This window comes from Acipenser ruthenus, chromosome 44, assembly GCF_902713425.1.
Source record: "Acipenser ruthenus chromosome 44, fAciRut3.2 maternal haplotype, whole genome shotgun sequence".
In the NCBI taxonomy this organism is placed as follows: Eukaryota; Metazoa; Chordata; class Actinopteri; order Acipenseriformes; family Acipenseridae; genus Acipenser; species Acipenser ruthenus.
This window is the reverse complement of record NC_081232.1, coordinates 8,175,522-8,200,000: the sequence shown is the minus strand read 5'-3', so window position 1 is coordinate 8,200,000 and position 24,479 is coordinate 8,175,522. Positions and strand designations below refer to the sequence as shown.

Sequence of the window (24,479 nt, the reverse complement as noted above, 5' to 3'; positions counted from 1 at the left end):
TGTTTCCATCATAAAATGAAAAACTTTTCTGCTGTTTTCCGACAGGAGGAATGGGTGTCATTTACATAAAGGCTGCGGAACAACTAATCAGTATTTAAATGAGGAACCTCTATGTTAATGACAGCTTTTACGTCATTTCAGGATTTCAGTCACCTGACAGGTGGGATCGAAAGGTGTAAAGGCGGAGCGTGTTTAAGGAGACACTGAGAAACAAGAGAAGATACATTTCACAGAACACAATAATAAAGCAAAGTACATCAGGACAGAGGAAAAAATATATACTGTATTAAATTATAGTTTGTATTTATTTATTTATAAATGTGTTCATTTATTTATGTGTTCGTTTATTTATTTTCATGTTATTTCGGTAGCCGTTTCATTTGCATAACATTCCTCATACTGTGGGAATCGTGGTTTTGCGACTGTTCTCATCCTTCCTGGTCATTTCTTATGTTTGCTCGGAACTTGACAAACAGTCGCAAAACTGAAACTCCGCCACAAAAGCACGCGCGACGATCTGAAAAGCTTTGATATTCAAGCAAGTAAGTGGAAAGACAGTGGCGAGCATGCGCAGTACAAAAAGAAGCTAAAACTGATGAGAAGCAAAAATTGAGTGAACACCGGAACACAAACCTGACCTTGTTTTCTGTTTTAGCCCGTGTGAAAAGAGAGACCAAGAAACTGACAAGAGGTAAGTGTAATTATTTTGCAGAAAGAAAGTGTAACAAAAATGATGGAATGCTGTATCGCTAATGAAATTATGACAAAGTAATGCATTGGGCAACTGCCATATTTGGTTTTCTAAGCATATTAATAATGTAATTAATGCAATGAAATCTAGTCATATCACCCTTAATGATGAATCTCAACTGTTCTAAACTAGGAAAACTAACCAAGCTGTCTTTGTTTGTGTCTTTTAGAAAAGGAGGATCTTCAGAAGAATTATGGCAAGATTAATACATTCATCTCAATATTCTTTTTATTAAATTAAACCATTGTATTGCATCACATGAGTTCATGAGCGGAAATACAAACTCAACTTTTCATTTTCTATCTTTTAGAGACTTTAAAACAGGAGAAAGAGAAGGTTGAAGGAGGTAAGATCATTATAAATCATATAAAGGCAGTCTGAACAATTTCAAATGCAATTGATCAGAAACACATTATTATTTTATTAAAGTAACACTGAAGACCAATTGTAGGGAGAATATTAAATAGCTCAGAACTCTGTTGTGGTTTTATTACATTTAAAACTGAAATGGGGGGAATGCTTCTGCACTTAATGAAATGGTTTCTGTGTGTTTCATTCCTAGATTTTAAAGAACTTCGAAGGAATACCAGTAAGAATATGTGTTGTGTTTTTTCTATTCAGGATTTCTATCTTATATAAGTGAATTCAACATGTGTCATTGGTTCACTTCAATATTAATAAACTCCTGGACTCTCTCTCTTTTGTTATTTTTTCATTATGAATTATAAATCATCTTTCAAAACTGGTTCATTGGGTGTATTGATAAAAGCAGCTGCTATCGATGTCAGGTTTAATTGATTAGTTTAGATGTGTAAATTATTTAATGGGGTGGATCAAACCCTCTGTACCAAGTTGTGTGCAGATTAGAAGAGTCCCATTAAGGGTGTGTTTGGACACTAATTATAATTTTATTGTGTCAATTTCCTCCCACCCTTAAATATATTCTCTTCTCTCAAACAGACACGTGTGTCTATGCCGTTGACAGAGGTATAACATTTTAATCTGCATTAATACACTTACAGTAATCAGAATCCACAGATTCATTATCTTACACTTGATTCATTATTCTATTCGTTTATTTCAGATTGGAAAAAAATAATTGAAGCTTGTGGTAAGTTTGCATTGAATAAATCATATTCTCAAAATTCTCATTGAACACATTTAGTTTTAAATGTGTTTAAAAAAATATTAAATGTAGCATCGCTTGCAATTTCTAATGTAATATATAGAAGAAAAAAATAATATTAAATGTTTGTTTCCAGTTACAAGCATTAAAATCTGTCTAAATACAGTTGTTATGTCAAAGAATGAAAGTGTTGTTGTTCATAATCGTGAGAGAGAGAAAGCATCAATAGTCAAGTTCCCTGCTTTCTGCTTTTCCTGTGATTCTCAATAACACACTCTTCTCATTCCTTTACCCCAGTCAATGTGACTCTAGACCCCGACACAGCCAGTCCCTGCCTCACAGTCTCTGAAGACGGCTCACGAGTGAGATTCACAGGGGAGGGATCAGCAGAGTGGCCCAGTGTGCTGGGCAGGGAGGGGTTCACCTCAGGGGGGCACTACTGGGAGGTGGAGGTGGGGGAGAAGGGCTACTGGGTCCTGGGGGTCTCCACACACCCTCATGAGAAGAGCATACCTCAGAAACCAGGGGAGGGCTACTGGCTTATGAGGCTGGTTAAAGGGAAGACCTGTAAAGCTGTGAGCCAGTCAGTGGATCAGACCTTAAATCTGGAGAAGATGTGCAAGATGTGGGGGGTGTATCTGGATCACGGGGGAGGAAGGCTGTCATTTTACAATGCAGAGACCAGATTTCACATTCATACTTTAGAAGGCTCATTCCCTGGGCAGGTCTACCCCATTTTCAGCCCAGGGTCACACGATAAAGGACCCTTGATAATCAATACAAAAGTGAAGAATGTGTAGTCCTGACAAGTAGCCTGCTACACTATCTATCTATATATATATATATATATATATATATATATATATATATATATATATATATATATATATATATATATATATATATATATATATAAACACACAGTTATATGCTGTGGATTCTAATTCAAGGACATAGATATTTTAACAACACATTGACACCATGATTTTATTTCAAATATTTAGACTCGTATTTCCTCAATCAGATATCCTGCTTGCATATTCATGTTAGATTTGCTGGTTTAAGAGTGGTATTGGTTTGTATAGAAAAGCCACATGGATGAATGCTCGCTTTTCCATGTAGTTGATATTTACACTGAAACTGGAATATCACCTGGATACTATTGCTGGCTGAGATTAATGTTCTGACTTGTGCTATATTGATGCTAATCTTCTTTTACATTTTTTTCAATGTATTATTTTACCAACTTTATTAAAAATATATATATACATAAATGTGTACTGATTTTTTCCTGGCCTGATGCTATTATATCATTTTAACTTCAAACATGGAAATATTAAAATTAGTATCGTAAAAATGTGTTTTTAATTTCTGTTGAAAAAACACATAAGGAAAAGACACATTTTAAAAATACAATGATAATCTGTACCCTGGTAGTTAATCTGTACCCAAATCACTACAATTAAGAAATGTTGTCTATGGAAAGGATGGGAACAAAATATTTACAAACTGCTGTCTGTCTGTCTGTCTCTGACAGAATACAGGAAGGTATTGGAGTTTCGTTGTTATTAGATATTTTGTATTTAGGTTGTGAAAAGAAGAAGAGTCTATAGGGGAAGAATGTGTGCTGGTGAGAGAAAAGAACACAGGTTTTAAAGAAGCCTTGTAGTGGGTATTTAAAATAAAACTTCAAGTCAAGATTTCATCAGTGTATTGTATTGCGTCCATGATTGACTGTGGGTGAAGGTTCTGTTACATATTAAAGCACTGTATTCTGTATTATATATACAGTGCCTTGCGAAAGTATTCGGCCCCCTTGAACTTTGCGACCTTTTGCCACATTTCAGGCTTCAAACATAAAGATATGAAACTGTAATTTTTTGTGAAGAATCAACAACAAGTGGGACACAATCATGAAGTGGAACGAAATTTATTGGATATTTCAAACTTTTTTAACAAATAAAAAACTGAAAAATTGGCCGTGCAAAATTATTCAGCCCCCTTAAGTTAATACTTTGTAGCGCCACCTTTTGCTGCGATTACAGCTGTAAGTCGCTTGGGGTATGTCTCTATCAGTTTTGCACATCGAGAGACTGAAATTTTTGCCCATTCCTCCTTGCAAAACAGCTCGAGCTCAGTGAGGTTGGATGGAGAGCATTTGTGAACAGCAGTTTTCAGTTCTTTCCACAGATTCTCGATTGGATTCAGGTCTGGACTTTGACTTGGCCATTCTAACACCTGGATATGTTTATTTGTGAACCATTCCATTGTAGATTTTGCTTTATGTTTTGGATCATTGTCTTGTTGGAAGACAAATCTCCGTCCCAGTCTCAGGTCTTTTGCAGACTCCATCAGGTTTTCTTCCAGAATGGTCCTGTATTTGGCTCCATCCATCTTCCCATCAATTTTAACCATCTTCCCTGTCCCTGCTGAAGAAAAGCAGGCCCAAACCATGATGCTGCCACCACCATGTTTGACAGTGGGGATGGTGTGTTCAGGGTGATGAGCTGTGTTGCTTTTACGCCAAACATAACGTTTTGCATTGTTGCCAAAAAGTTCGATTTTGGTTTCATCTGACCAGAGCACCTTCTTCCACATGTTTGCTGTGTCTCCCAGGTGGCTTGTGGCAAACTGTAAACGACACTTTTTATGGATATCTTTAAGAAATGGCTTTCTTCTTGCCACTCTTCCATAAAGGCCAGATTTGTGCAGTATACGACTGATTGTTGTCCTATGGACAGAGTCTCCCACCTCAGCTGTAGATCTCTGCAGTTCATCCAGAGTGATCATGGGCCTCTTGGCTGCATCTCTGATCAGTCTTCTCCTTGTATGAGCTGAAAGTTTAGAGGGACGGCCAGGTCTTGGTAGATTTGCAGTGGTCTGATACTCCTTCCATTTCAATATTATCGCTTGCACAGTGCTCCTTGGGATGTTTAAAGCTTGGGAAATCTTTTTGTATCCAAATCCGCCTTTAAACTTCTCCACAACAGTATCTCGGACCTGCCTGGTGTGTTCCTTGTTCTTCATGATGCTCTCTGCGCTTTAAACGGACCTCTGAGACTATCACAGTGCAGGTGCATTTATACGGAGACTTGATTACACACAGGTGGATTCTATTTATCATCATTAGTCATTTAGGTCAACATTGGATCATTCAGAGATCCTCACTGAACTTCTGGAGAGAGTTTGCTGCACTGAAAGTAAAGGGGCTGAATAATTTTGCACGGCCAATTTTTCAGTTTTTTATTTGTTAAAAAAGTTTGAAATATCCAATAAATTTCGTTCCACTTCATGATTGTGTCCCACTTGTTGTTGATTCTTCACAAAAAATTACAGTTTCATATCTTTATGTTTGAAGCCTGAAATGTGGCAAAAGGTCGCAAAGTTCAAGGGGGCCGAATACTTTCGCAAGGCACTGTAGCTGTGTGATACAGTATATAACTATAGCAGGTTGTGCTTTGTTTCTTGTTTCTGTTTCTACTGTTCTGTGTGTTTTAAATACAGCAGCACCCTAAATAACAGGCGTGGACTGGCCATCGGGAAGTGCAGGAGAATCCCCGGTGGGCCGGTGTGTTTGGACGTGCGTGGGCCGCTGGTCTCTGTTTGATTTATAATTATTATTTTTTTCCCATTACATGCTGAGAATTACGCTGTTATTAACTTGGCAGTCTGGCTATCTCGCGCGCATACATCACCACACCAGTCATCTCTTGGGTAGATCCAATATCGCAATATCTAAGGGGGGGCAAGGAGTGGCCACTCCCTGATTGGACTTCCCCGGATTTTCTTAGAACGGGATTGGTCAGCCAGATTTCGTCTTTTGTTTGAACCTCATGTATTGATAGTGGATGAGTGTCAGTGTAGAAAATGGAGATAAAAAGAAAAGGTGGGGCAGAAAAGATTAGAGACAAACGGCAACGGTCTCTCGATGCAGATGCCGCAAAGTGCACAAAAATGACTGACATGTTCTGTAGGCCGGCTGGTAGTAGGGAGAGCGAGGGACGTCAGGATGCCAGTGTTAATCAGACCCCTCAGCGGATGATTAACACTGTGGCAGGGTCGAGCACAGCAGGTACAAGCAGTAGAGTTTATGGATGCATTAAAATAGATTAAAGACTTGGCTGCGCCTCGTACCTAATAACGCCCTAGCTGTGACTATATACACGATATATCACTGCCTCTCGTACCTTATTGCTTTTATAAAACAGCTACAACAATATTTGTGACGTTAGTCACTTTTTGCGATCTAGTCAGCTATGTATAGTTATGCTATAAAAAAAACATTATCTCAGACATTTCCGAGGTCACGTCTCTCTTTCTCTTCACCATTTAGCTGGTTACCCCTGATAGAAACTGAAACAAAATCATGGCAAGCCGAGCTGATGGTGGTATTAGCCAATTTTTATTTGTATAACTATAGCATGACATGCTATTTGGCTATAGTATTGCCCCCTACTGGACACTCACAGCGTATTATTATTTATTTCTTAGCAGATGCCCTTATCCAAGGGCGATTTACAATTGTTACAAGATATAACTTTTTTTTTTTTTTACATACAATTACATTATTTTTTACACATTATTTTTACATAGAATTACCCATTTATACAGTTGGGTTTTTACTGGAGCAATCTAGGTAAAGTACCTTGCACAAGGGTACAGCAGCAGTGTCAGATGCTGCTGAGCTTGAGGCGCGAGAGAGGGAGAGAATGGATGCTGTTGCAGGGTCCAGTGCAGAGAGAACAACAGCTGAGGAAAGAGAAGGAGAGCAAGAAGATGCAGGTATATGAAGTGAATGCAGGGGGGTCAGCTGGTAGCTTTGATTACTTCACACGCCCTCAGTCCAAAGAGCTGGACACATTTTTTTGTTATCACCCAAACACAGTGTGACAGACTGAAGATGTCAGCTTGGGGTGGATACAGGGTCAGAACAACAAGTGAGGTGCCTGAGGAGGATGGAAACAGTGGAGCATGTGAAGAAGAGCTGGAGATAGAGAACAAAGCACTTCATGCAAAAACTGTGCAATGTGTTGCTATTTGATTCTGTCCCGGTACAATTAATTAACTGATGCCTATCATGTAATTGGTTTGGGCTACAAATTCCTCCTGACTTTGTCAGTAACGCAAGTAGCATGTGAAAGGTGTTTCTCTACTATGAAGTTTGTCAAGAATAGACTGAGAAGCACTATGTCCCAAGACCACTTGGAAGGGTTCATGCTAATGTCTACAGAGAAAGAGATACTAAGGGCCCTAGACAGTGATGGAGTTATTGACAGGATTGCGCAGAAGAGTGCACTGCTGCGACCTCTGCTGGCAACGTAAGGTAGGACAGTTTCATTAACTTTGGATTTGGGTGAAGTAGTTGAATGTATTTTGAGATATAATTGGGGGTTGTGAAACTCTATTGTAATTTTGGGTTGGTATTGGCGCTGAGTGCACCCGATACGCATGCCAGCGTCAGTGACACACTGCCGCTGGAGATGAAAAGCGCTCAGTGCCTCCTGGCGCTGGTGTGTAACACCGGTAACATGTTAAACCAGCGTTCAGTGTCGTTTTAAGACCGTGAAATATACCTTTGCTTCTATGCCTGGTCCCACATTTCCCACAATTGTTTTCAACGTCCCGTCCCTGCCTATTGGATGAGCGTCGCAGAGCAAGCAGGGGCGGCACATTCAAATTTCAAACTGTACAGACAGACACGGAGCACTTGGCTTATTTGTTTTTAACTTACTAACTGTCTCTGTTGAACCGAATACTGTTTTGTTTTTAGCCATATTTTTATTTTCATTGGCAGAAGTGCTCTGGATGCAAGTACAGTGCTGACATGTCATTTCCTAAAATTATATTAAGAGAGGTCTAGGGTAAATATATAAAGAAAAAAGGGAGTGTATATTTGAGCACCAGTACAAAAATACCATGTACGGAATTAAAATGAATGGACAATAGAATAGTCTTTTTTTTGTAACAATTTAATTGGTTTAAAAGCAAACAAGATTATCCATAAACTAATGTTAACAGAAAATAAATATAAAAAGAGAATTTTGACAAAAGATGCCGGGAAGCACTGTCGCTGCTGATTGCTTGTTTCTACGCATTTTGAAAAGGGAGTCTCGTCTTCCAGAATATTCACTTACAATGTGCGCCATCAAAAATAAAAATAAAGTTTCTAAAGATGATTTCAGCAAGCTAATACACCACACGAACTCTTGTCATGTGACACTTTCTATATTGGCTTGCTAGCTTGCAATGGTCTGCTGGTCCGCGGCGGTGCGGCACTGAGCGCTGGTTTAACATGTTACAGGTGTTACACACTGAGCGCTGGTTTAACATGTTACAGGTGTTACACACTGAGCGCTGGTTTAACATGTTACAGGTGTTATACACTGAGCGCTGGTTTAACATGTTACAGGTGTTATACACTGAGCGCTGGTTTAACATGTTACAGCTGTTACACACCAGCGCCAGGAGGACCTGAGCTCTTTTCACCTCCAGCGACAGTGTGTCACTGACGCTGGCATGCGTATCGGGTGTATATATACCCCGTTAAGATAAACAAGATCTGGATTTGTTTTAGAGCATTTTACAGCACTGGGGATTCCAAAAGTGCCGCATCATGTTATAGGCTGTAGGTTTATTCACATCCGATTGGATCCCAGGCCAGTAGAGTCTGAGAGTCTAGTTATTTCACCACTGCAGCCTCTAAACATAGAAACAAAGTTGTTGAAATGTTTGTCTGCTTTACTGAGATTAATATGCACCACATCACTCACAATACATACTGTTGTAGATTGATAGCACTGAAGACATTACCAGGGCTGTTATTGACTGGTATTGAAAATCTTCTATTTTGTCTCAGCAGAATCCAAAGGATTTTTCCTCAAATCAGGTAAACTTGACATTTTTTGTCTAATTTTTTTTTTTTTTTTTTTTTTTTTACCTGTGCAGAATTTCTGAATGGAGTTCTGGATGAGCTGCCTGTAATCTCACAAGATCCACTTAAACAGACAGGAGAAGAAACAGACACTTCCAATATCTCTCACATCGTGTGGCAAAGTTGTTGATTGGGTACAGGTGCAGGAGTGATGCAGTGCGTGAATGAAACAGACAGACATTATAATCCAGACAGGAGAAGAAACAGACACTTCCAATATCTCTCACATCGTGTGGCAAAGTGGTTGATTGGGTACAGGTGCAGGAGTGATGCAGTGCATGAATGAAACAGACAGAGATTATAATCCAGACAGGAGAAGAAACAGACACTTCCAATATCTCTCACATCGTGTGGCAAAGTGGTTGATTGGGTACAGGTGCAGGAGTGATGCAGTGCGTGAATGAAACAGACAGAGATTATAATCCAGTTTGGAAAGGAGTTTTATTTTGTTTTCCAGGTCTGGCGACCAAACAATAATCCCCCGGCAATACACACCAATGTGTAAAGCACAGGGTAAATAACAACTAGGATTGCAGTCCCAGATAATACACACCAATGTGTACTGCACAGGGTAAATAACAACTAGGATTGCAGTCCCTGATAATACACACCAATGTGTAAAGCACAGGGTAAATAACAACTAGGATTGCAGTCCCTGATAATACACACCAATGTGTAAAGCACAGGGTAAATAACAACTAGGATTGCAGTCCCAGATAATACACACCAATGTGTACTGCACAGGGTAAATAACAACTAGGATTGCAGTCCCAGATAATACACACCAATGTGTAAAGCACAGGGTAAATAACAACTAGGATTGCAGTCCCAGATAATACACACCAATGTGTACTGCACAGGGTAAATAACAACTAGGATTGCAGTCCCAGATAATACACACCAATGTGTAAAGCACAGGGTAAATAACAACTAGGATTGCAGTCCCAGATAATACACACCAATGTGTACTGCACAGGGTAAATAACAACTAGGATTGCAGTCCCAGATAATACACACCAATGTGTAGAGCACAGGGTAAATAACAACTAGGATTGCAGTCCCAGATAATACACACCAATGTGTAAAGCACAGGGTAAATAACAACTAGGATTGCAGTCCCAGATAATAAACATTATTATTATTATTATTATTATTATTTATTTCTTAGCCGACGCCCTTATCCGCCCCACAATAATACAGACACGGTCCCCAGTCCTGGGTGCGTGCTGTAGTGCTCGTGGTGGGTGATACAGTTTATTTCGTGACAGTGGTGATGTGTTGTTCCTGCTTTGTGCTGGCTCAAGGCGACAGCTCCGGAAACGTATTAGCTGTCTAGTAATTTACAAACAAGACAATTACTAACAGACAGAAACAAAACACTCACGGTCTCAGGGGTCTCTCACAGTCCTTCTAGGTTTAATAACACAAACCAAGTGAAGGAACAGATTGCGATTCTCCGCCCCCTTTTATTCCATCCTACATGACCCCTTGGTAAACGAGTGCAGCCACCTCTCTCATTTGTAGTTGCTACATTGTTTCCCGTCCGGGTTAATGTGTTCTTGCAATGGAGTCTCGCCTTCATCCAGGCTGGCCGACTTCCCAACCCTGGGAAAGATCTGTCACACCAGCCTGTCCAAAGAACTCTGTTCTCGCTGCTTAGCGCCCTCACAGGTCGGGAGGAAGATTTACAACCAAGACTCATTGTATTTCTGTCACACACACACACATTACTCTGAGGAAGGCATTCACAGAAATGCTTGGCTTGGGTTCTTATAGAGTAGTAATTAATACTGTATTGTGTATTACTCTAAAATAAAGGAGTAATGAATGAACTCTGTGTGCAGAATTATTTAACAGCATTATTTTCCTCTGTCTCTGTTTTATTTCTGATAGAATGGAAGCAGATCCAAGCTGAATCAGGTATTTTTTTTTTTTTTTTTATAAAACCAATCAGCCACTTACTTTTGTCTACAAAGGCATTTCTCAATAACATTGAAGATAGAGAGCGCTGTCATTCACAATACAGAATTGTTATTCCAAAGTGTGATTTGCAGCATTTTGTGTAAATGGAAATGTTAATAAATGTAACAAAACTAGCAACAAGCAGGCATTGAATTGACATGACATTGTTACCAGTGTTTGTAGTATTAACAGTTTACTGTGCATGGTGAAATGTATTAAGAGCTGCATCTCATTCTGGATTCTCTCTAGCATCTATTCAAATTCAGCTACAGAATGGCTGTGCAAACAGCACTATTGCAAATGATGCCGCGTTGCTAAGCAGATACTTGAAATAAGGAATTCACTAAATGTTGTTGTATTATTTAGGGTTAAACACACAGCTCTGGACAAAAGTTTTGCATCACCTAGAAGTTTAGGATTGAAACATAATAATAAAAAAAACTATATGAACATAACTTAGATCTTTTATTTAACATCATGATGTATTCAAATGAAACTGCTTAATCATATTGGAAAAAAAGTCTACTTGAAGTGATAATAGCAGTATAGTAAGTATTTTATGTTAGTTTTCAAAATGTCAGTTATTTTCATTAAGTATCTGGGAAAACTACAAAGCTGTGAGTAATTACAGTTAATGTAACATTATTGAGCAGGTTTACATTCGACTTTATGAAGCAAAATTAGTTCATTCTATATTGAGGGTGATGCAAAACTTTTTGGTCAGAGCTGTAGTTTCTTCATCATATAAAGCACTTGTATAAACACCATAAACAATCTTATACATGAATCCATCCATAGTAAAATATATCTATTGCTGTACATTAAAAATCTATGTCTATTAACATTGATGATTAAGGGTGCTTGCTTCTCGTCTCCAGTGGCTGTGACTCTGGACCCTGATACAGCACACCGTCGCCTCATTGTGTCTGAAGATGGGAAACGTGTGAGAAATGACTACAATGACAAGAATGTCCCCGACACTGAACAGAGATTTGATCACTGCATGTTACTGACATTATTAGAGACTGCACAGATGAAATCAAGACAATTAATTTAAGGTAAGTCTGATTTTAATTACTCTGCGATGTAAGGTTTACTGATAGCAGAGGTGATTAGGATAATTTAAGTAACATGCTGCTTAGTTTTAAAATAGATTGTGGTGTTGAGCACTTACTAACATTTAAATATCCCTAACAGTTTCTTTTAAAAGGTTCTTTTCATATTAATCCAGTTATTAAAAGGTGTGTATTTAAGTCACTAGATGGCGCTGTGTAACGCCAAGTCTTTATAGGTAATTGTTTCATGAATGTATTGCACGTTTGGTATTCACGTTAAAACAGTTTAAGAAATGTAAAATGTAAACACCAGTAACTGAATTTATATATATATATATATATATATATATATATATATATATATATATATATATATATATACACACTGTATATAAAATGCAGATCAAATACAAACAGATACAACAATAAAAACTAAACAGATATATACATATTATAAAAATCTGGTCTGGTTTTAAAAACAGATCGAGTCTCAGCTTCCCTCACATGTGCTGGCAGCTCATTCCAAAGTTTTCGGCCTCTATAACAAAAAGCTCTTCCTCCCCATTTAACATACTTTATTTTAGGGATTACCAGCAATCCCATATTCAGGGATCTCAGGTTATCTAATGTTCTCAGTTGTTAATGTATCCTATCTGTTCTTGAACACACCTCACAGCTAACCAATTATTTATTGATGAAATATTTAAGTCTTTGTTTCTTCACTTCTGATTTTCTGTCTTTTATGTCATTAGCACCTTCATGCACAATTACTACCGGCTCTGTTTGTGTTTTATTGGATCCATTTACCAGTTTGTGTATTCTGATATCAATGCCCTGAATGTTTGCTCCTGGAAGGCAGGTTACAGACCTGTTCAATGGATCTTTACGAGTGAAATCATAGCGAATTGTAGAGTCCCCTACCAATGAAACATCCACATTGCTTTCTGTATGGTCTAATTTCCGGTACTTTAGACTTGATATTTGTTGGATAATGCAATACCCTCTGGTTGTTTATTTTTAGGCGTTCTATGGGTTTTCCTAGCTGTCCACCATGGTCTAGTCTAGTGAACATCCTCTCCATGTAACCCTTCCATAACAGGAAATGCAGTGTTTGATAAGGAGGAGTTTGATTCCTCATGAGCATTTGAGACCAATAAGTCAGAGGTCTCAGCTGCAATATCTGAAGTTAACCAGGTGTTGTTTACCTCATGAACACTGTTTTCTATAAACTGCTCACTTGTATAGATCTGAGTGTTACGATTTGATTTTCAAGTTCAGCAACTTTCTGCGTTAATATATTTATAAGAGAACATTTCTGACAATAAAAGACATTCAAAAATTGTGATGGATCAACAGCTGTATACATTTCACATGAGCCGCACTCCGTAGCACGCATTGCAGATTTCATATCTATCATAACAACTCGCATGATAATCGTTAACCTCTTCAACTCCAGATTCAAAATGAACGTGCACTCCAGGTACCAGATTTAGACATTATTGTAAGTGGTATAAAATAATATTTGGAAAAAAGTCAATACATTTATAACAGTTTTATTAACCCTAGATAGTCATATTCAATAAAGCAAGACAGGCACAAAAGATTGATCTTTTTTTCAATTTTATTTTTGCATAACAAAACATATATATTAGTTAGCAAAATGTATACAGTAAAATAAATGTTTTATATACATAATAGAAATATTCAAGTTTCATTATGTAATGCTGTAACAGGGGAGACCTGGACTGGCTGTCTGACGTATGCACAGTGCTGCAGGAAGAGGCGGCAGTCCCGTGGGACCTGTCTGTCAGTCATGGCAGGGAGGTGAGAGGCGTGGAAGAGGGTGTGTGGGCTTTCTTGCTCTCTGAGTGGCTGGGAGGCGGGGCTTGCTGGACCTATACATTAATACTTTGGTGTTTCCTCAGATCTGCCCCTTTAGACCTAACACTGAGCAAGCGGTCACGCTGCTCAGCAAGACTGTGGACAGACGGGACAGAAAACAAAAGAAACTCAAAGAGAAGAAACTAAAGAAATAGAGAGAGAGAGCGGGGAATCCTCGGGCAGACCCCGATAGTGTCTAGAAATAGCTGAGGGAACAGCAGAGTGTAGGACGGAGACCCGGGTCGTACGGGTAGCGACAATTGAGAAAACCCGCTGGAGTGCAGCACCTTTATTTTGTAGTTTTCATTATTGTGTTTTATTTTCCCTTTTTCTTTTTGCCTTTTCGTTTTCATTATTCTTTGAGCACCTGCACCATATTGTGTACCATAGGTGGTAGCCAGGCCACAGACAACAGCGCCCTCTGCAGGCTAAAAGAAATCAGAAAAAAAACAAATAATAACAAAAATACAAATAAATCTGAGCACCCAGATCTCACCCAGCGTTCAGGAAGCGGTGCAGCCACAGAACCACCTGGGTTTGGAAAAATCCTTCCAACAAAAACCATTTCCAAATGGAAAGGCAGCTCGGAGAAATGATCCTTCTCAATCCCAGGGTAAAGCAGGAACAGCTTGGTGAGACAGTGGCCAGGAATCCACAGCCTGGATATAAAGACTTCAATAAATCTCTATTAATATTCACAAAGGTGAATTTCAAACTCCGCTAAAGGAGATAATTGTAGAATTGATTCTGATTTTTTATATAGATTTCTTTCCTGAGTTGTGTATACCCTCCACTCCCCGAGCAGTAGATTAAAAAAATACTTTTTCTAACAAGCCCACACAGCAACCACATCCTTCTCTACACAAAAAATGACTAGCTCTTAAAGAGTCAGGTGCCTTGTCACAGCGCTGAGCGGTGTTGTCCCACAGACTATCACAAAACTTCAAGTCACTTCCTATGGCAGTGTTGTGTGCAAAGCAGTAGTAATTTAAAGAAATCCAAAACAAAGTGCAGTATCCAGAAACACAGAAACACAGAGAGTGTGCAAGCATGCTAAAAGAGAACATAGTTTGAGGTAATAGTTGATTGTAATATTTAAAAACAACAAAAGCACAAACGTGCTACAGCTTATACATATGGACACAAGGTCCACACTTCCTCCCCCTGGAGTAAAACAGGTTTTACGGGAGTGATTCACTGAATGTTTTGGTTGCAAGTATTTCTGGCTTCACAGTATTTTGTCCCAGCACTGTAAAAGATACTCCAAGTGCTGTCGCTGCTTTCAGAAATCCTCCGAACACGACTCAAACTCTTCAGCGCTCCACTTCTCACAATCCATGTACGCTGCCATATATATTTTGCAATCAAATACGAACATAAAATAAAAGGTAGACAAGCAAAACTGTAGAAACAATACAATGAAATACTCTCTATATACTTGAGATCGTTGATCGTCTCCAGCTCTTGTCAATGTCTTCACAGATACAGAGGGATTTGTGCACGGAACGCACCTGCATAATAAAGTCACCTGATGATTTCCATCTCTCCTCCCCGACTTCAAAACACACACACTAACCCTGCCTCAGAGCATGAATACAAAGAGATCAGATTGAAAATAAAAACCCCAGAGAACAGACGGCAAACCTTGACGTGCGCCGGCAGGGCGTGGTACTGCAAGTGCTCTTTCCTTTGATGTGCATCCTGGAGCTGAAGAGGTTAATGTCATGTTGAATAAACTACTGTATCTCTTTGCTGGATTGTTCCAATATTGTGCAAAGACAACGAGAGTACAGATTATAGTTCAATTGTCTCGGAAACAATGTGATTTTTAAAATTTCTCTTCAACACTGATCACGTTTCCTAATTCAAAGTGACTATTTCGTTTTGGGAGCTTGTATTAAACTGGGTAAATTGAGCAGTGCAGGGGAGCGGTCTGACTTCACTGGGCTCCTCGATCACGTCTGATAACGGCACTGCCTGTGCTGGACAAGAAGCCTTGTTGGACTTCCAGCAGCAACCTGCATGTTTTTTGTACAGCCACAGACCGACACAGAGCCCTGCAATCACACAAAGAAGAACTCCTGAAACCCACCAGTGGTGTTGTTGAGCCGGAACCACGACTACCTCAGTCAGGCCCGACCCGTACAGTCTAGGAGTGTAAACAGAGCACTTGTATTCTCCAGCATCTTCCTCCCTGACTCTCCTCAGCAGCAGTGAAGCGTTCCCGCGCTGCAGCTCAGAATCAAACAGGCTGGTCCTGCTCACATACTGAGGGAGCAGATGGTCAAGCTGGTCCGTGTTGTCATGGTAACTGTGAACGATGCGCCCCGTTTCTGCTCTTCTCCAGATCACACCTGACTTCTCATCCCAGCCTCCAGATGTGTAGTTGAAGGTGCAGCTCAGGATACAGTCCTGCCCGTCAGTACACTTCACTGAGCTAGGGACTGTCACATGAGCTGGTGCTGTTGTGGGTTGAGCCGGAACCACGACTACCTCAGTTAGGCCCGACCCGTACAGTCTAAGAGTGTAAACAGAGCACTTGTATTCTCCAGCATCTTCCTCCCTGACTCTCCTCAGCAGCAGTGAAGCGTTCCCGCGCTGCAGCTCAGAATCAAACAGACTGGTCCTGCTCACATACTGAGGGGACTGATCGGCAAGCTGGTCCATGTTGTCATGGTAACCGTGAACGATGCGGTCCGCTTCTGCTCTTCTCCAGATCACACCTGACCTCTCATCCCAGCCTCCAGCTGTGTAGTTGAAGGTGCAGCTCAGGATACAGTCCTGCCCGTCAGTACAGTTCACTGAGCTCGAGACTTTCACAAACTCACTGTCGCTGCTCACACTGCCAGCAGCCAGTATGAGGATTGCCAATACCCCGGTAACAGCAGCAGCAGCAGGGCCAGTGAAGCACACTCTCCTCCTTAACTGGATCCTGGACTTGGTCATTCTCTTCAAATAGAGCCTGAACATGAGAAGAGAAAAATGTTCAGAAACACACAGACAGACAGACAGAGCCCCCCCCCACACAACACACACACACACACACACACAGAGCACCAGGGTTATAACACACAGATACACACACACCAGAGTAGGCCCTGGTACTCTCCCGCCTAGACTACTGCAACTCCCTCCTGGCTGGCCTCCCTGCGTCTGCCACCCGTCCGCTCCAGCTCATCCAGAACTCTGCTGCTCGCCTGGTGTTCTCTCTGCCTCGCTTCTCCCACGCAACTCCACTGCTCCGCTCACTCCACTGGCTCCCAATCACCGCTCACATCCAGTTCAAGACTCTTGTACTAGCCTACAAATGCCTTGACCAGACTGCACCCAACTACCTCCAGACCCTCATCTCTCCCTACACCCCCACTCGACCTCTCTGCTCCGCCTGCACTAGAAGACTGGCTCTACCTCCGCTACGCTCCCCTGCCTCCAGAGCCCGCTCCTTCTCCACCCTTGCTCCGCAGTGGTGGAATGACCTTCCTACAGATGTCAGGACTGCCCAGTCCCTGACCACCTTCCGGCGCCTCCTCAAGACTCACCTCTTCAGACAGCACCTGTAGAACTCCTCTTTTCGTTCTGGACACTTATCAATTCTCCTTAAATGTGCTTTACTTGCTTTTCTCTGCTCCCTATATTACTACATTAAATTCTGTACTTTAGAGACTGTAATCTGTCACAAGTGTTATTTAATCTGTAGTATTTTGTATTTAATCGTATCCTGATGTAACTATCAGTGACACTTATCTGCTCCGTTATTGAATTGTATTTTGTCATACTTGTACTTGCTAGAACCAAAGTCATTGTATTTATCTTGCTCTTAATTGTATAAATACTTATACTGTGATTCTTGAAATGTGTTTTTGTTTGGATAAGGGCGTCTGCTAAGAAATAAATAAAACACACATTTGTCACACACACACACACACACAGGGAGCAACAAGGTTATAAACACACACACAAACACACACACACACACACACTCCCACGCACACGCAGAGTAGAAAAATGACACACAGGGTTAAAAACACACACGCAGGGTTCTAAAAACACACACAGGGTTATAAACACACATACAGGGTTATAAACACACACATGCAGGGTTATAAACACACACATGCAGGGTTATAAACACACACACAGGGTTCAGCACATTTATGAATCGGACACTCACTGGGACAGTTTGCTCCCAGGCTGCCTGATGTGATCCGGTGCCAATGAAACAAGTTCAATAGTGAGCAGAAACTTGAAACAGAACAGAAGACAAGAAGAGGAGAAAGTGACGCATCAAACTCAGCACAGAGAGCAGGACGAGAAGGGCACACATTGAAGCCAAGAGAAAAGAAACCCTGGAGTACAATACTGGATCGGGGTTCTTACTGGTTCCAGGGCAGCTCAGGTGAATTCAGGGACGCTTCTTCTCCTGCAGAGTCCATACTCTTTGCACGCTCCGTCTGCATCTCTGTACCGACACACAAGAGAAATCTTAAATTCATACCATGTTACACACTGGAGTCACAAAATATTCAAAGACTCGTCTGTCTGTTTATCATTATTATTACACATCACAGCGCTCTTAGTTATAGACTATATACTCCAGGAAAGTTTCATGAAATTAAACCCACAAGGAAAGGGCCATTGTGAAAGCCTACAGATTCACAACCAGAAAACTACACTTCCCATGAGCCTCTCTTGCAGGTTCACTTCCGCTACAGGAGGCACAGGGTCTCCCCCCCATTTCTTCAAGACCCAGAGCCTACACCAAACATGCCAACATTGAACCCTTGTGAATACACGACAACACTGCTTATTACAAACTAACCTGGCTGCACACACACACACACACACACACACACACACACACACACACACTCGGACCTGCCTAATTGGGATTGCTGCTGAAATGGGATACAACTCTGGGAGACGGTTCTTCCCAATGCTATTGACGTTGTTTAATTGGGACGTCGCTTTGTTTAGTTGGGATGCAGTATTTTCAAATGATGAATGGAGATCTCTTTTCAGAGCAAGACAGGTGGTGCAGTGCTGTGCAGGGAGTGTGTGATTACACTGTGACTTAAGAACATAAGAAAGTTTACAAACGAGAGGAGGCCATTCAGCCTAGCTTGCTCGTTTGGTTGTTTATTTGTTTATTTAGCAGATGCCTTTATCCAAGGCAATTTACAGAGACTAGGGTGTGTGAACTATGCATCAGCTGCAGAGTCACTTACAACTACGTCTCACCCGAAAGACGGAGCACAAGGAGGTGAAGTGACTTGCTCAGGGTCTGAACACAATATATCAGATGAGGTCTTACTAATGCATTGTAAAGTTTTAACATTACTTCCCTTGATTTAAATTCAACACTTCTCACAATATATCTGAGCATTTTGTTGGCCTTTTATATAGCTTCCCCACAGTCAACATAAACTCCTAGATCTTTTTCATAGATTCCTTTTTCAATTTCAGTATCTCCCATATTATATTAATAATGCAAATTTTTATTGCTTGCATGCAGTACTTTACACTTTTCTCTATTAAATGTCATTTGCCATGTGTCTGCCCAGTTCTGAATGCTGTCTAGATCATTTTGAATGACCTTTGCTGCTGCAACAGTGTTTGCCATTCCTCCTATTTTTGTGTCGTCTGCAAATTTAACAAGTTTTCTTACTATACCAGAATCTAAATCATTAATGTAGATTAGGAATAGCAGAGGACCTAATACTGATCCCTGTGGTACACCACTAGTTACCTCGCTCCATTTTGAGGTTTCTCCTCTAATCAGTACTTTCTGTTTTCTACATGTTAACCACCCCCTAATCCATGTGCATGCATTTCCTTGAATCCCTACTGCGTTCAGTTTGAGAATTAATTTTTTAAGCGTGACCTTCTCAAAAGCTTTCTGGAAATCTAAATAAACCATGTTGTATGCTTTGCAATTATCCATTGTCGATGTCGCATCCTCAAAAATCAAGCAGGTTAGTTTCCTAAAAGCATGCTGACTGTCTCCCAGGATATTGTTACCATATAGGTAATTTTCCATTTTAGATCTTATTACAGTTTCCATAAGTCTACATATAATAGAAATCAGGTTTATTGGTCTGTAGTTACCTGGTTCGATTTTGTCTCCCTTTTTGTGGATCGGTATTACGTTTGCTATTTTCCAGTCTGTCGGTACAACCCGTGTCAAGAGACTGTTGCATGATCTTGGTTAGCGGTTTGTAAATAACTTCTTTCATTTCTTTGAGTACTATTGGGAGGATCTCATCCGGCCCAGGGGATTTGTTTATTTTAAGAGCTCCTAGTCCCTTTAACACTTCTGCCTCTGTTATGCTAAAGTTATTTAAAATTGGATAGGAACAGGTCGACATGTGGGGCATGCTGTCCGTGTCCTCCTTTGTAAAAACCTGTGAAAAGTAATCATTTAATATATTTGCTATTTTTTTTTTCTTCATCTATGATTTTGCCATTTGTGTCTCTTAGACATTTAACCTCCTCTTTGAATGTTCTGTTGCTGTTATAATATTGGAAAAACATTTTGGAATTGGTTTTAGCCCCCTTAACAATATTGATTTCTATCTAGGTACACTTTGTGTACTAGCATCACATCGAAATGTAAATAATGAAGCAGAAAAGGAAATGTCCTAGCAGAAAAGGAAATGGACAGAGTGAAATGTAAAAAGCAAGTGGCAAAAGAGAAATGAATAAATGAATGAATAAATAAAAAGGTAAATAAATAAATACATACATGGACATTTATTTATCTATTTATGTATTTATTTATTCCTGTATTTATTTATTTTAATTTTGGCATGGAATATACTCCATAGGAACGGGCCAAAATGAAATAATCAGATATGCGTCACACTCATTAAACCTGCACGGACGTCAAAACTGTACAGGGTCGGATATGCGAGTGCTGACTGCATTAGCAAGAATGTCCACAGAGGGCGCTTATGATCTGTTAATGATACAATTCCAATAACTGCAGGCTCGTTGTCAACATTCAGACACACACACCCCTCCAGTTACGCCATTGTTACAATTCCAGGTACACGCTAAAAGCCACACTGAAATAAGTTAGTTGTTTTCCTCTGTTTTGATAGCTTCGTGTTTAATTATGTTGCTTTTGCCAACTACAGTACATGTTCGAACCAGGCTCAACAAAACATATTTTGCTTTTATAAATAAATAAATATATTTAAAACACAAATTTTACAATCGAAGGGTATTGAGCACGAGCATTACCCCGTCTTCAAAACTAGACCGCCACAAGAAAACAAGGGCAGGATAAAGACATAAATGAATGAATAAATAAACACATACATTAATAAATATAACAAGACAAAGCATTGCCTTTGCAAACAATAAAAACATCTTTCAAACACTTTACCTTCCACGCGTGTCTGCAGTGCTCTGTGTTTGGTGTCCCTTCCCCTGCTACAGACGAGTCTGCGCGCCTCAGCGCTACAGGGACCATTTCATTGGTTATCCGTTCTTTACCCGCGCGGCTTTGGCAGCGTCAGCTTATTTCCAAAAGACTTGACAACGCCCAAGCAAAACTCCCTGTAAGAAAATTGAGATGAAATGAGATTGGATCTAGCGCTGACAGGCGAAGCAGACTCGTCTAAAGTAGAGGGAGTGACACCAAACACACCCACAGAAAGTCGGCTGTGTGAACACTGCGGACAAGCGTGGAAAGGTAACGTGTTTTTTAAGTTGTGTTTTATTGTTTGCAAAGGGAATGCTTTGTCTCGTTATATTTATTAATGTATGTGTTTATTCATTTATTTCTGTCTTTATCCTGCCCTTGTTTTCTTGCGGCGGTCTGGCTTTGAAGACGGGGTAATGCTCGTGGTAAATACCCTTCGATTGTAAAAATCTGTATTTTAAATACATGATTTATTTATAAAAACAAAAAGCAAAATGTGTTTTGTTCAGCCTGATTCAATTAAATGTTAGCTTGCGTGGTTCAGGGGGCGTGGAGCTGGGGTGCTTCTAATCAAGGGCGTAGGTTTGGTTTGAACATTGGTGGGGACACAATTATTTAGGGGGGCGGAGTCGCGGTCGCTAGGGGGGTTCGGGGGCATGCCCGCCTGGGAAGAAATTTTTTAGGAGACAGCTGTTAAATGGTCACTTCTGGTGGCTTGAAATGAATGCTGGACATGAATCGAGAACAATTTGATTGACATGAAGTTGGCTGGTATACACTCAAAACACTATGATAAAGTGTCCCTCCTGGAAGCTGGTTTGACATCCCTGCTATAGAATTACTAATAACCTGAATTATAACCTATCCCAGCCTTACTGTAAGCTACCAATACCCCTGCAGCTACAAACATGAGCACATGCACGCTCACGTGCTCTGCCTGCCTCTCCTGTGTCTGTGCTGCTGCTCGTACCTGGGTGCATTGCTTCATTCACCTGATAAAATAATAAATTAATGCATGCCATATAAAGAGAGAATATATAGCTATGCTAACTTTATTTGCTGAGTATTACTATACAGCATTAGCCTACTATCATATCACAATGTGCCTCAAACAATAACATATCTCAAAACTGAGTCTAACACTTTCACTGTTATAATCACTAAGCCATTACAGACCTCACCTGCGACCCTGTTGCTCCACCTGCCTCTGTACTGCTTTTACCAGGTTGCACTGCTTCATTCACCTGATAAAATGATAAATTGATGCATGCTGTTTAGAGTGAAAGTATGACTGCTAACTTCATTAGTAAATTATTTTTTCATTTGCTATGAGAATCATTATCAACTGTGTTTATTACTTTAACAACATCTTCCTACTTACACTTTGGCTTTTTGTAAAAAACTTCCTTATGTCCATCTTTCTTTTTTTGGCTGCCATTATGCTTTAGTCACCTAAAGCCAAATTGAAGTGATTAGATAACCTTAGTTGGTTGACGATATCAAAACATGCTCACGCACTCTCTCTCTCTTTCTCTCTCTCTCTCTCTCTCTCTCTATGAGTGGTCGGGAGGCGGGCCTTGAGGGGTACTCGAGCTATAAAAATAATGCTGTGCTATTCCTCAGGTCTGCCCCTTTAGGAAGCATGACAGCGGGAGCTGTGGTTGGAAACTGCGGTCCAAACCCTACACAGCTCCTTATTTAGTGTCTGAGTTTCTAAAAGTTATTGACACTGTCGACCCAGGGGTCTTTTTCGACCTGAAAAAAGAAACAAAGGGTCACAAATGGAGATTAGATAAAGGGGCATTCAGAACAGAAAATAGGAGGCACTTTTTTACACAGAGAATTGTGAGGGTCTGGAACCAACTCCCCAGTAATGTTGTTGAAGCTGACACCCTGGGATCCTTCAAGAAGCTGCTTGATGAGATTCTGGGATCAATAAGCTACTAAAAACCAAACGAGCATGATGGGCTGAATGGCCTCCTCTCGTTTGTAAACTTTCCTATGTTCTTATGTTGACCATTATTGGTATCCAAGTTAGCCAGCAGCGCAGTGCCACCTTGTGGCCGAATTATTAAAGTACACCCCTGCGGGTGTCCAGTGAATTTCACCTCCCTCCCACAGCTCCTTATGAAATTTTTTTTTTTTTTTACATTTTATTCAAAGAAAAACAAAACAAAACCAATAATACTGTAATAACACATAAAATAAAAATAAACAGCTTGCATATGTTTCCACAGCTTGTTGTGTTACAACCTGAAATCTTGTTACAGAAGATATACATTGTTATATTAACTCTATTGTTCAGGGATCGGTGCACACACGAGAAATCCATTTTTTAAATCACATTTTTGAGGATTAAAGGCATCCTCTTCACATTTGTTTAATACAGTTACCAGTGGGGCATTCCAGAATATTTTGAGCAGGGACATTCAGAGGCAGTTTTGTCATCGTTAAGTTATTCATAGTTGCATTTGTAATAAACAGGTACTTCACTCTATAATAAACAAAAACTCTTATTAACTTTTATTAGCAAAATAAAATAAATAAATAAAAGGCTTTTAGCAATTTTAAACTACAGTTCAAAAAGTCTGTGATTTACAAACGTATGATTAACTAAAAATATATAAAAAATAAGGACATGTGGTTTCATCCCAACAGAATAATTTAAAAAAAAAAAGATCTCTCCTTCCCGACTTCAAAACACACATCATATTACTAACCCTGCCTCGGAGCATGAACACAAAGAGATCAGATTGAAACAAAAACAAAATAGAATAGACGGCAAACCTTGAGGTCCTCTTTCCTTTGAAGTGGTTAATGTCATGTTTAATAACTGCTGTATCTGTGTGCCAGTGTCTGTGTTAATGTCATGTTTAATAACTGCTGTATCTGTGTGCCAGTGTCTGAGTTAATGTCATGTTTAATAACTGCTGTATCTGTGTGCCAGTGTCTGAGTTAATGTCATGTTTAATAACTGCTGTATCTGTGTGCCAGTGTCTGTGTTAATGTCATGTTTAATAACTGCTGTATCTGTGTGCCAGTGTCTGAGTTAATGTCATGTTTAATAACTGCTGTATCTGTGTGCCAGTGTCTGAGTTAATGTCATGTTTAATAACTGCTGTATCTGTGTGCCAGTGTCTGAGTTAATGTCATGTTTCAAACTGCTGTATCTGTGTGCCAGTGTCTGAGTTAATGTCATGTTTCATAACTGCTGTATCTGTGTGCCAGTGTCTGAGTTAATGTCATGTGTAATAACTGCTGTATCTGTGTGCCAGTGTCTGAGTTAATGTCATGTGTAATAACTGCTGTATCTGTGTGCCAGTGTCTGAGTTAATGTCATGTGTAAT

At 40.0% G+C, this 24,479-nt stretch overlaps 2 protein-coding genes across 4 annotated transcripts in view; one reads left to right on the top strand and one right to left on the bottom strand.

Annotated features, from left to right (window-relative positions):
• Nucleotides 1–3,151, top strand: part of LOC117398767 (erythroid membrane-associated protein-like) — a 112,211-nt gene extending 109,060 nt beyond the window's left edge. For 2 of the 3 annotated variants that reach the window (XM_059012317.1, XM_059012319.1), the window contains 3 exons: nt 1,712–1,738; nt 1,836–1,862; nt 2,175–3,151. In XM_059012317.1, coding sequence (XP_058868300.1) covers nt 1,712–1,738; nt 1,836–1,862; nt 2,175–2,677 — 557 coding nt within the window. In that variant the 3' untranslated portion in view covers nt 2,678–3,151. Of the gene's footprint in view, nt 1–655; nt 692–920; nt 948–1,061; nt 1,098–1,313; nt 1,341–1,711; nt 1,739–1,835; nt 1,863–2,174 lie in introns of all 3 variants that reach the window. The other variant, XM_059012320.1, reaches the window with a different exon arrangement.
• Nucleotides 3,152–13,387: 10,236 nt separating this feature from the next.
• LOC117398788 (CD276 antigen homolog) lies at nt 13,388–18,216 on the bottom strand. Its single transcript, XM_034914367.2, has 2 exons — nt 18,084–18,216; nt 13,388–16,668 (listed from the first exon to the last, which is right to left on the bottom strand). Exons 1-2 carry the CDS (start codon nt 18,197–18,199, stop codon nt 15,567–15,569), a joined length of 1,218 nt encoding a protein of 405 aa, XP_034770258.2. The 5' UTR covers nt 18,200–18,216; the 3' UTR covers nt 13,388–15,566.
• Nucleotides 18,217–24,479: the final 6,263 nt, after the last annotated feature.

Coding starts and splice junctions, on each gene's coding strand:
- LOC117398788 (XM_034914367.2), bottom strand. CDS start 18,199: ATGAATTTAAGATTTCTCTTGTGTGTCGGTACAGAGATGCAGACGGAG. Junction 16,669..18,083: donor CCTGAGCTGCCCTGGAACCA/GTAAGAACCCCG, acceptor TCTCATGTTCAG/GCTCTATTTGAAGAGAATGA.